Source organism: Aricia agestis, chromosome 21 (genome assembly GCF_905147365.1).
Source record: "Aricia agestis chromosome 21, ilAriAges1.1, whole genome shotgun sequence".
NCBI classification, from domain to species: Eukaryota; Metazoa; Arthropoda; class Insecta; order Lepidoptera; family Lycaenidae; genus Aricia; species Aricia agestis.
This window is the reverse complement of record NC_056426.1, coordinates 8,305,362-8,317,236: the sequence shown is the minus strand read 5'-3', so window position 1 is coordinate 8,317,236 and position 11,875 is coordinate 8,305,362. Positions and strand designations below refer to the sequence as shown.

At 36.3% G+C, this 11,875-nt stretch overlaps 1 protein-coding gene across 1 annotated transcript; it reads right to left on the bottom strand.

The window, feature by feature from the left end:
- Nucleotides 1-5,377: 5,377 nt before the first annotated feature.
- On the bottom strand, nt 5,378-9,786 carry LOC121737887. The gene is made up of 6 exons (XM_042129620.1): nt 9,595-9,786; nt 8,718-9,122; nt 7,801-7,898; nt 6,892-7,382; nt 6,041-6,248; nt 5,378-5,537 (listed from the first exon to the last, which is right to left on the bottom strand). The coding sequence occupies exons 1-6, from the start codon at nt 9,716-9,718 to the stop codon at nt 5,391-5,393; spliced, it is 1,473 nt and encodes a 490-aa protein (XP_041985554.1). The 5' UTR covers nt 9,719-9,786; the 3' UTR covers nt 5,378-5,390.
- Between the last annotated feature and the right edge of the window lie 2,089 nt (nt 9,787-11,875).

Genomic DNA, 11,875 nt, shown 5'->3' with positions numbered 1-11,875 from the left:
AAAATGCCAAGATTTTCCTCTGTGTTCAAACACCCAGAAAACAAAACTGGCTAAAATATACAAAAAAAAAAAACATAGGAACACAGCTCAAGCCTTGCTTTAATTCTTAATGAAAAAAGTACTTAAATCGGTTGAGTTTTGGAGAAGGAATCAGCGGACAACGAATCGAAGATTTTCTGTTCTTTTATTAGAACTTTTGTCGTATTGTTTCTATCGCGCTCTGCGGTGGGAGACTTGAGATTGGTGAGACAGCAATACATTTTCAAATACCTATTTTCAATTTCTCTCGCCCCTGGTGTATCCTCTTATGAGCGTGGCTCTCGACTCGGAGGTCGTGGGTTCGAATCCCCGCGTTGGAAACATGTTATTTCCAAGTTTGGTTAGGACAGTGCAGGCTGATCACCTGATTGTCTGACAAGTAAGATGATCCATGCGTCGGATGGGCATGTAAAAAGTCGGTCCTGCGCCTGATCTTTCGCCGGTCGTGTCGGTCTTCCGTCCAACTGGGTTATGAGAGTGAAGGAATAGAGAGTGCTCTTGTGTACTGCGCACACACTTGGGCACTATAAAATTACTCCTGCGTATCTGGCCTGGTTTCAATAAAACTGGCCACCGTCACCGAAATCGGTGTGGGGAGTATTATTATTAGAGTTCACTGTGAAAGTAGCAGCACCGTATGAGCAAGTTTTTTGTGATTTGTATGGGCAAGCGCCCGAGCTTCATGAATTTGCCCATACAAACCACAAAAAATACTCTTTTAGCGCTGCTACTTTCACAGTGAACTACTAAGGAACACATACACCATAAAGAAATACATCTTTGTTTTATTACACCCTGTATGTATTGCTTTTTCCATATCTTAATAGTGTTAATAATAAGTTGCTATGTTAAATACTCAACCAGTCATAATATAACAAATAATACTTTGCATTTATTGTAATTGTCTCTCTCTTTTTTACGTGCTTAGAAGAGAGAATGAAACAATTTTCTGCATAATATTGTCATCTCTTTTATGCGTATGTAGAAAAAAGGAGACATAGTCTAAATTCTCAAATGCTTTTTAATGTTTAGGCTGGCCACCCACGTTTTCCGTATTCGATTTCCTAATGTGGATAAGTGCCGGATAGCCTAAACACACTAGGCCGAAAATACGCGGCCGAAGTTCGGCATGATTACGCCTGCAAAGTATTTTAAATTACCGATGACACACCATGCCGAAATTACGTCGCGTTGTATTGTATGCGAAGCGTATTGCACTCTAAACACACTAAGCCGTAAGCTTAGTGTGTTTAGAGTTTATAATTATGTATGCGAAATGTTAAGGGGCTCTCAACTTGAGAAGCGATTGAGAATTTAGTTAATCTTTGAACAGTCAAGCTTATATTTAGTAGCTTTGTAGCACAATTAGTTTAGAAGTTATCTCAAATAGCTTAAAAGTGCATTTATTCAATTACTTATTGTAAATAATTTTGAAAATGTCGAATCTCTTTTCTGCTACTATTATGTAAGTTTCTTCCAACTTTGTTATAAATAGGTAAAATAGGCAATACTCAATCGGTCTTATTAAATGAAGATGAAACAAATGTAATGTATCCCTGTTGTTGTATCTGTCTTATATGTTGGTAAAGCCATTTGACAGAAAGAGACAGCCACAAGTTTCTAGTTAAATCTTCGTTTATTTATAAGAGTCAGTCGCAGTCTAAAAATTTAAATTGTTACTTTGATTTACTTAATGAAGTTTCTGTTATACATTTCCTCACTCAATCTGTTTATTAAATCAATGTTAAGTAGTCATTAAACGTTTCTTAGGCCAGTATAAATAGTCAGTACTCAAGATGCTTCTCGGTCTCAAGACACGGTTCAGGCTCTGTGATTGGTTTGCTGTCAAAATTTGGACCAATCATAGAGCCATCTTGAGACCGCGATGCATCTTGAGTACCGACTATTTATACCGGCCCTAGTACGGCCGTGAAAGTGTTAACAAAAATGTTATTTATTCCACTACGAGTATAGTTCTTCCGTTTTTAACCCAAAAATCAATTTGACAAAAAATATGGGTACAAAACGTGTTTTACGTTTATACAGGGTGCAATTAAACCTACCTTCCAAATTCTTTCCAGGGCTTAGGTGTCATTAAGAGAGTCCATTTAAAAAAAAAGATTGGGTGTTTTTTTTTTTAGATGGCATTTTTATCCCATTTAAAATCGTTGCAGAACGGTCACTTAGCGGCGGTGGGTATAAGCGGGGGTGACGGGCACGTCACGCGCGGACGACGTGTCGTGTCCATTCATGAATGAATGAATGAATGAAAACATTTATTTCAGACAATATGCCCATAGTGTTGTTAGTGTGTTAGTTACAAAATGATAATGACAATAATAAAATATAATAAATATGTTAGTGATGTTAGTAAAAAATTTACCCATAAAACTTAAATTACTCCTTTGACTATCCTTATCCAATGTTCTTGGATAGGGCAGTCAAATCTATCCGCAATGACTCTCAGAATGCTGTTGTTGGATTTTCGTAGACGCTGGAAAAGTGAGGCTGTTTTTTTGCGTATTACCGCTTTAAAACCGTCGGTTAATTATGTCGTTAACTGTGGTGTTTTTTAGGATGACTTTCGGAAGCTATTTCTCAACTTTTTAGTACTGAGTGATTATAAAAAAAATACGTGTATTTTATTTTTAACAAGGATCAATATATCAAAATTTGGTCGGAAGGTTTAATTGCACTCTGTATAAAAAATATTATGATCATTTAAAAGTCTGAAGCTTATATTATTTTGATTTCAATAATAGAAATACGAATTATTCTCAATTCAAGCAAAAATAATATGTTCATATTTGTGCGAGTTTACTGGGCCCAATTCTTATAACTGAAATTCTCATTTGCATTCTCGCACTCTTTTTAACGCTAACTTACTGACGAGTGAGAGAGAACATTCGAAGTATAAGAATTAGGCCTCTAAAGCCATACTAAAGATGTAACAGTTTTTGCATTTTCCCTGAGAATGAAATTTAAAAATGGCTGTGTCCTAAAGTTTCAACTTTTGTTAGTATAAAGTTGCAATATTCCATTCCATATTGTTGATTGCAACATAGTGCCTAAACCACTGATTTGACTCGAGTATATTCGTGATGTCATAGCTATTTTCTTGATTGTTTAAATTTTGATTTTAATATGCTCAATATGTTTTTTATTGATGCTCAAAAGTCAAGTCGAATTGTGCAATATAATGTCAGCCATTTTGTTTAGACAATTTTAGCAATTTGTAAATATTGACAAAACTGGAATTTTTTTCTTCTGTGTTTTTCACAGAGGTCAGTGGTGTTTTTAAGGTATGGATTGAGTTGACAAAATCCTTTATACAGTGAATATACTTTTATTGGCTGCCTTATTACCTGGCTAAAACAATGTGTTATTATTTTTATCTCTATCAACTTAACGTAGTGCTCGAATGAGCGTCTCGAAAATGTATATAGCCCGGCCACAGAATACGTAGAAATTCGGCCATTGGCTTGCTACTTGTCTCTTTTACTTGCTTGAATGTTTTGTATTCTCATTTGAAAGATAGCGTGTAAATGAGAGAAGAAAGCGATAGGTGAATGACCGAATTCCTACATTTTCTGTGACCGGACTATATACGTTATGTATATTGTATGTAAATATTTCTACTTAACCACAATATAGTTATGCCATTTTATTATAAGTTCAAATAGAATAAATGTGTAAAGGAGATGTCTTTTTGTTTTCCTTTGTGTGTGCCTTTGTGGCACTGTAGTTGTTATAGTTAGAACTTGGTTTTCGACTCGGAGGTCGTGGGTTCGATTCCTACATCGGAATGACTATAACACTGTTTACAAGTTTGGTTAGGACAATGCAGGCTGATCACCTGATTGTCTGACAAGTAAGATGATCCATGCGTCGGATGGGCATGTAAAAAGTCGGTCCTGCGCCTGATCTCTCGCCAGTCTAGTCATGTCGGTCATCGCGGTCCCACTGGGATACGAGTAAGGTTCTTTCTCGGGACTCAAAGTATCTCCAAAATTTTAAATAACTTCAGCAGTTTAGGCGTGAAAAGTAACATACAGACATACACATTTTCACTTTATTAGGATAAATTGTAGTATTATTCTGGATCAAGGTCACCTTAGATATTATTTCTTTACATTTTGATTACATTGTATTTAAACAGATTAAAAACAACACTAGATGGCGCTGCACACGTGAAAATTAAAATATTAATATTACATATTTACTTTTGTTTTATATCAACGGGTGAATTCATTATATTGTAGGATTTTTTATATCACGTCTAAAAACCGAGAAATGAGAATCGGATTTTTTTACGAAAAATTGTCGAAAAATACGTCGTGTGGAAAGGCCTTAAAATTGAAGAAAAATCTTTTTATCTGCATAGACAATGTTACCTAGCATATTTTGTCCGTGATGTGAAAACCTAAGATAAGACATGACCTAAAGTGTCCTTTGTTATACGAATTTGAACTGTTGGTACAGTGGAAGACTTGAAAATACCATATTGTGCTATGCCGAAGTATGGACTGTATGTATGGTATGGACTGAATGAACTGAACCGACATCATACTGATTACTGTGGTCTGTGGAGTGTGGAGTGAATCAAGTATGTCCGCGCCAGCTAGCGGGCGACTAGCAAGGTAAGCACAATTTTTAAATGACTGACACGGGTCTCAGCTGGCCGATTCTGTATCGTACATTTCTGAGTTAATCACTGAGTTAGTAACGAAACGGAGGAGTGAGCAACGGAAAGTCTCACTTTTGTATGCAAGTGAATACAAAAAGTGGCACTTTCCGTTACTCACTCCTCCGTTTCGTTACTAACTCAGTTATTAACTCACAAATGTACGATACAGAATCGGCCAGCTGTTTGTCGAATGTGAAAAAAGGGTGTAAGTATGTTTGGGTTCGTCAAAAACCAATCATGGGCGTACCGAGGGAGGGGGGGGGCATCTGCTCCCCCTGGATCATGTTGACGTCCCTACTAAGTATATTATCTAGTACTTTTATCTATAATAATCAAAAATTAAGAAAACGAATTTTTGCCGTTTGTTTGCAATACAATATTTTTACAACTAAAAATTATAAACTTTCTTTTTCTAATATTTTTACAACTAAAAAAATCTGATTTGCCCCCCACTGGCCAGTGGGGGGGGAACCTGGGTTATTTGCATACATTTTAGTAAAGTGAAAATTGTTATAATCATCTTTCAGATTAAAAAAGAAAACACCAATATAAATATTTAACCTTTTATTGATCAAAATTAAATAAAAATCACAAACTTGCAACTTGAATATAGAACAAAATAAACGTTATTGTAAAAAGCGCCATCTATCGCCACATTCACGAATTAGGAGTTATCAGTTTTTGCCGATAGGTGGCGCGAAGAGTCGTTATTTACCGCCGCGTTTAGCGGGAGTATGTGAGACCGTCGCAGCCACTCAGCTCGATCTCTACTTTCTTGGTCCGCTAGAGAGCGCTCCTCGCGTTCTTGAAGCTGAAATAGTAGTTGTTAATTACAGCGCCTTAAGAACTAGATCAAATTTCATCAAAATAAGCTCAGCTCTGCATGTGAGATCAACAAAATCCTCGCCAACGTCCACATTCAAAACATGGGATGGTGGGATTAATAAACTGTAACTGGAGAAAACCCAAATTTTCTAGCAGCACACACACACACACATAGAGAAAGAGAGAGAGACGTCAAACTTATAAGTTATAACAGCTTATAACAGTCCTCTTTTCGTTTAGTAGTGTGATACAAATTATTGCTTTAACTAGATAAAATTATAATTTATGACTTTATCTATACCAATATTAAAAAGTGAGTCTTCACACCCAAACCGCTGAAGCGATTTTGCTGAAAGGTATATAGATACTTTGAGTCCCGGGAAAGGACTTATAATACTTTTTATCCCGGAAAAATGTACGGTTACCGCCCGATAAACATATTTTGACGCAACGGACTTGCTGGCGTCATCTACGAACTTTATAACTTACTTCCAATAACTTCCCATAGTCATCCTCTCTTCTCTCTTTCTTTGTCAACGAGGTCTTCGTGCCCTCTTTGTCCAACACTATTTTCTTGGTCTGCTGCATCATCAGCGTCTTGGGAACCCTCATCTGGTATGGTGAGTCCACCTGGATGTAGTCTGGAGGGAAGGTGAAAACCATACGTAGAAGGTTGTACTGGTAATCAGTGCTGAATCTGAAATGATAATGTCCCTTTTTTTTAGGTATTTACAAATAAAATAATGGAGCTAAAGATACTGAACGGTTTGGTACAGAATATAATAAGGTACAAGCTACTTATAAAATAAATAATGAAAAATTTTAGGGTAAAAATCATGGAGAAGGTGAAAATGATAAAAATAAAGTGGGGATATTATGCGTGGTGGCCACAAAGGAAGATCTTCCGACCGATCGAGGTGTTATAATCGGTCAGGCCGGAGCCCACGTGATACATTTCAGCTGTCGTACCTATATTATATATTATGCCAACGCGCTCAGGAAACTTCGATAGCGCGATCCAGGAATGTTAGGTGAATTGTGGGTACCGCCACAAATTATTATCAGCATTCTATTGATACTACGAAGCTACAACTACATAATGTGGAGTACAACTACGGAGTACAACAAATACGATTAAAATAGTAGTAATAGAAAGGGTATAAAAATAAATATTGTAATTGTAAATTGGCAATATTATGTACACACTAATATAAATAATAGTATACGCCACAGATTATAAAAATGTTTTGTATGATAGATAGTTTACATTGTTATATTGATCTAGAAGTTGGATTGTGATCATAAATAAATCTGCATAATATTATGTCAATCCAACTTACAGATCATAAATGTAATGCGCTATATTCGTCAAATTAACCAAAGCGCATTCGAAATTCTCTGGTTCATCTTTAACTGTCTTCTCTTTTTCATTCTTATCTTCAACACCTTTACTACCATCACCTTGTCTACTTGGACTCCCATCTTTCTCATCTGGACTTTTACGTGGACTCTTATCTTTCTTAGGACTCTTACTATCTTTACTCGAGCTTCTATCTTTCTTACTCTTTTGAATTGGACTTTTATCTCGCTTCTCACTCTCTTCTTTGCCTTTTTTACTTTGATTCTTATCATTTTTACCCTTCTTACCCTTATCACTCTTCTTGGCTTGGAGTTTTCCAGTCTTTTTGACTACATCAGTGGTTTTAGCTTCATTATCTTCTTTATTACTCTGTTCTTGATTATATCTAGCCTTATATGTTATTCCTACCTCTTCTGGAGTAGGCAGATGATTGTTATGAGCTATAAACTTTGCAGCTACTGTTATGTTGTCCTAAAAACACGGACACAATAAGTTTTGCCAAATAGACCTATAATTTGTATTATTTATAGCTTTTATTCAAAGATTCAAAGACTTTATTAGCATCCATGTATAGTATACAATATACAAACTAGACTTTATTAGAGTTTCATATTATTTGTGCTGTCTTATTGGATAACTTTTAATTTAAGTATTATACCTATGTGCATTATTCGATAGCAACTTTCAAGCATTTATAACTATTTTTAGATAGTAATAGTACTTACCTAGTATCATCTAGTATTTATTTATGTAACCAATTCAATATTTATAAAACTTATTTTCTATCACCAATCTCAATTCCTTTTAACATTAACCGCTTACTTAACAAACGAATATTTCTAACCTTTCATCCACAGTTGAAAAGAAATATTCGTTTGTCACTTTATACCTGGAACCTGGTAATCATCCGGTGCCGGTCTGCGGCATCAAAGTGCTGGACTTCCTTCATCCACTCACAGAACCAAGACATTAGAACCGCCTGGGAACCTGCCTCAGGGCATACAAAAGAGAGCTTTTTAAAGATATGTGAAAGGCCTTTGGATAAGCTTTTAAAATTTCTTGAAAGCAAACGTTAAAATAAATAGATCAGATATTATGGACACAAATCACAACTAATATTATAAATGCGAAATTGTGTCTGTCGGTCTGTCTGTTAAATCTTCACTCTTTAACGGCTGAACCTGATTTGAATGAAATGTTATATGGATACATATTTTGGACCTTGGAAAAGGATGTTTTTACAGTTTTTAGGGTTCCGTACCCAAAGGGTAAAAACGGGACCCTATTACTAAGACTTCGTTGTCTGTCCGTCTGTCTGTCTGTCTGTCTGTCTGTCTGTCTGTCTCCAGGCTGTAACTCAAGAATCGCTATAGCTAGACTTCTGAAATTTTCACAGATTATGTTTATCTGTTGCCGCTATAACAACAAATACTAAAAATAAAATAAAATAAATATTTAAAGGGGGCTCCCATACATGAATCGTGTTTTTTTTTGGCCTTTTTACCTCGTAGGTAATCAATAATGGTAACAGCTAGGCACTTGAAATTTTAACAAAAAACTTAACTATATTGTTACTTTAATAATTAATAATAAAATTAAATAAAAGTAAATATTTAATTGGGCTCTCATACAAAAAACACAATTTTTTGTCTACTTTAGCTCTATACCGGTACGGAACCCTTAGTGCGCGAGTCCGACTCGCACTTGGCCGATTATTTTACAGTAACAAAGTTGCGACTGCGGGCAATATCATCAAACTTTTCTCTTTTCTTTGTCATCTTTAAATGTTTAGAAGAAAAATCTTACCTCTATCCATCTGATCCTTCTGTGCTCTTCTCAGAAGATTTGCTAGAGTATCCAGAAACCAGTATTCTGCTAAATTACTCTTGTATCTTCTACATCCTGTCAAGCTACCCAGAATATCTATAACTTCAACCAGTGGGGTTTGGACTACAATAGGTATAGATTCTGGATCAAAATTCGTCGGGAATTCTTCTGGTAAAACCTCTATCCTGTTCATCTCTTCTATACTTCTCTGCTGTTCTGGTATGAGTCTTCTGAGAGAAGCCGTCGGAAAGTCTGCTTCCATTTCTGGAATTTCTTCTGGAGTTGTTAAGCTTTCTGCTACGGATTCGTCTTTTTCTTTCTCTATTTCTTCCTTCTCTATGTTTGCTTCTGAGTGTTCTGAGTGTACTTCTATGATTTCTTCTGCTGTATTGTTAGATAACAATTAATTAAGGGTTAATTTTTAACATACTTAATATTATATACCAAACTGTACAACTCTGGAACGAATGGTCACCAGCAGTATTTATAGACCTATACGACCTGCAAACCTTCAAGAAGAGAGCGTATTCCCTCTTAAAAGGCCGGCAATGCACCTGCAGCTCTTCTGATGTTGCCAGTGTCCATGGGCGATGGAAGTTGCTTTCCATCAGGATTCAGGTGACCCGTTTGCTCGTTTACATCCTATGATATTTTATTCTATAAAACATCATTGTTTACACTCTTATTTTATTAAAAAATAATAATAATTTTGATCGGTTTAGTCGCACTTCTGACTTCACGCTTTAGCGTGAGAAGGTAACTATAATAGTATTAAGGTTAGAATAGGTAAGTATGTGTAGGAAAAATTCTACCACCGGTTTCAACATAACTTAAGACTTTAGAGAACCCCACTTACCAGCCCCCTCCTCCTCGCTGGTGACGGTAGAGGGGGGCGGAGGCCTGGTGCACTCCAGCCCCGCCGTCTCCAGCAGCCCTCGGAGCTGCCTCTCGTGCTCTACCTCCGACTTACGGGAGGACATCTTGAGGAAATGACCAGAAACTCGAAATTGTGCAAAAAATAGATAAGCACAGAAAACACAAAACTAGAATCTCGTTGCGATTCTCTGTTAACAATTATAACTTTTTTTGTTTGTCAGGAAGCATTTGAAAGATGATGATAAGTTTTATGTCAAATTAAGTATATTTTTTTATATTCGTAACTTTAAAGCAAGGATATTTTGATACTTGCCTAAAAAGCAACGGATTATTTTTCTTGCTCTCAAATTTATAACCATTAAATATCAATATTCAGTTTATCTAATAATCTTTATACGTGGGAGAGCCATGTTTCGGCACGAATAGGCCGGCTCGACCGGAGAAATGCCACGTTCTCACAGAAAACCGGCGTGAAACAGCGCTTGCGCTGTGTTTCGCCGAGTGAGTGAGTTTACCGGAGGCCCAATCCCCTACCCTATTCAATTCCCTACCCTCCCCTATTCCCTTCCCTTCCCATCCCTACCCTCCCGAATTACTCTATTCCCTCTTAAAAGGCCGGCAACGCGCCTGCAGCTCTTCTGATGCTGCGAGTGTCCATGGGCGACGAAAGTTGATTTCCATCAGGTGACCCGTTTGCTCGTTTGCCCCCTTATTTCATTAAAAAAAAAACGCCTTGACAAAAACCCTTAGCAACGACAAGTGACAACAACGCATGTATCTCCACAAATTTCGCATAACGAACACTCCGGCATGCATTATTCAGCCAAAACAAAACTATTAATTAAGAAAAAACAGCTTTGGGCCCACCGGAAGCAATTAAGGCCCCAAACTAGAAGGCTTTAGCCCCTCCGAAACTATCAGACACCCCAAATAGACAGCCCCAAACTAGACACCCTAGACTCCCTAAAGGGCCCCAAATTTCACCCCTAAGGTATGCATGTTGAATTCTGAAGATGTCTAGAAAGACTTTTAATTAAAAGGATCAATGCTAGTTTGAGACGCGTTTTGGGAGATTTCAGAACGCATTTATAGATGCTCGCAACTCCGTTATCGCGCGGGAACCATACATTTTTCCGGAATAAAAAGTATCTTATGTCCTGTCCCGGGACTCAAAGTATCCCCACACCAAATTTCAGCAAAATCGGTTCAGCGGTTTGGGCGTGAACTGGTAACAGACAGACATACACACTTTCGCATTTTTAATAGAAATTGAATTAAATTAAACTGTCATATCTATTACCTACATTTTGACATATTAAACTCTATACGTTTTTTTAAACTTTTCAATCAATTAATGTTGCGTAATTGTTAAATGTCCCTAAATGCAGCAATAAGTTAGGTAATTTGATTGTAAAGAAGATGCTATGTTTTCGTTGGAAAAAGCAGCTTTACATTGCAGAAAATACAATACTTTAGACTACTAAATACTTACTACTATAACTGTCGAAAATACTTATATTTTCTCCATAATAAGATAAAGTCAATTAATATTACTAGCTAATTAATTTTAAGAATTATCGTGTGTTGTATGTACTTTCTTTTTTACAAGCGGATTCACGCATAGGTAATCTATCTACAATATAGACTACAATATCTATGCCTTTCATCAAATTCGTTCTAGTAGTTCCGGTGTCTTTAATATTATGATGAAAAGAATTATACATATTTTCTCTTTATAGTAAACTAGATGACGCCCGCAACTCCGTTGCGCCAAAATTCGTTTATCGCGCGGGAACCGTACTTTTTTCCGGGACAAAAAGTATACTATGTCCTTTCCCAGGACTCAAAGTATGTCCATGCCAAATTTTAGCAAAATCGGTTCAGCGGTTTGGCCGTGAAGAGATAACAGACAGACAGACACACTTTCGCATTTATAATATTAGTATGGATTAGAATTTCTGTGCAAGCTTATCTTGGTTGTTAAATACTATATCTATTTAAATTATGATATTTTTAAACGTATTGTTATTATTGGTTGCAAATACGAAACTTGGCAGCGAAATGGTGAATCGAAAAGGTAAGATTTTATGACATTATAATTTATTACGTATGTAATATTATATTAAAGTTAAGATACTCTCAATTTCTTAAGCAGCCTTATTAAATTGATTCAAGTGTTATCTGGCTAGAAGGACCAAAAATGCCCACGTCGATTGTAGATAAATTGATGCCTAGAGAAAAAAAAAAATTCGAAAAATTGA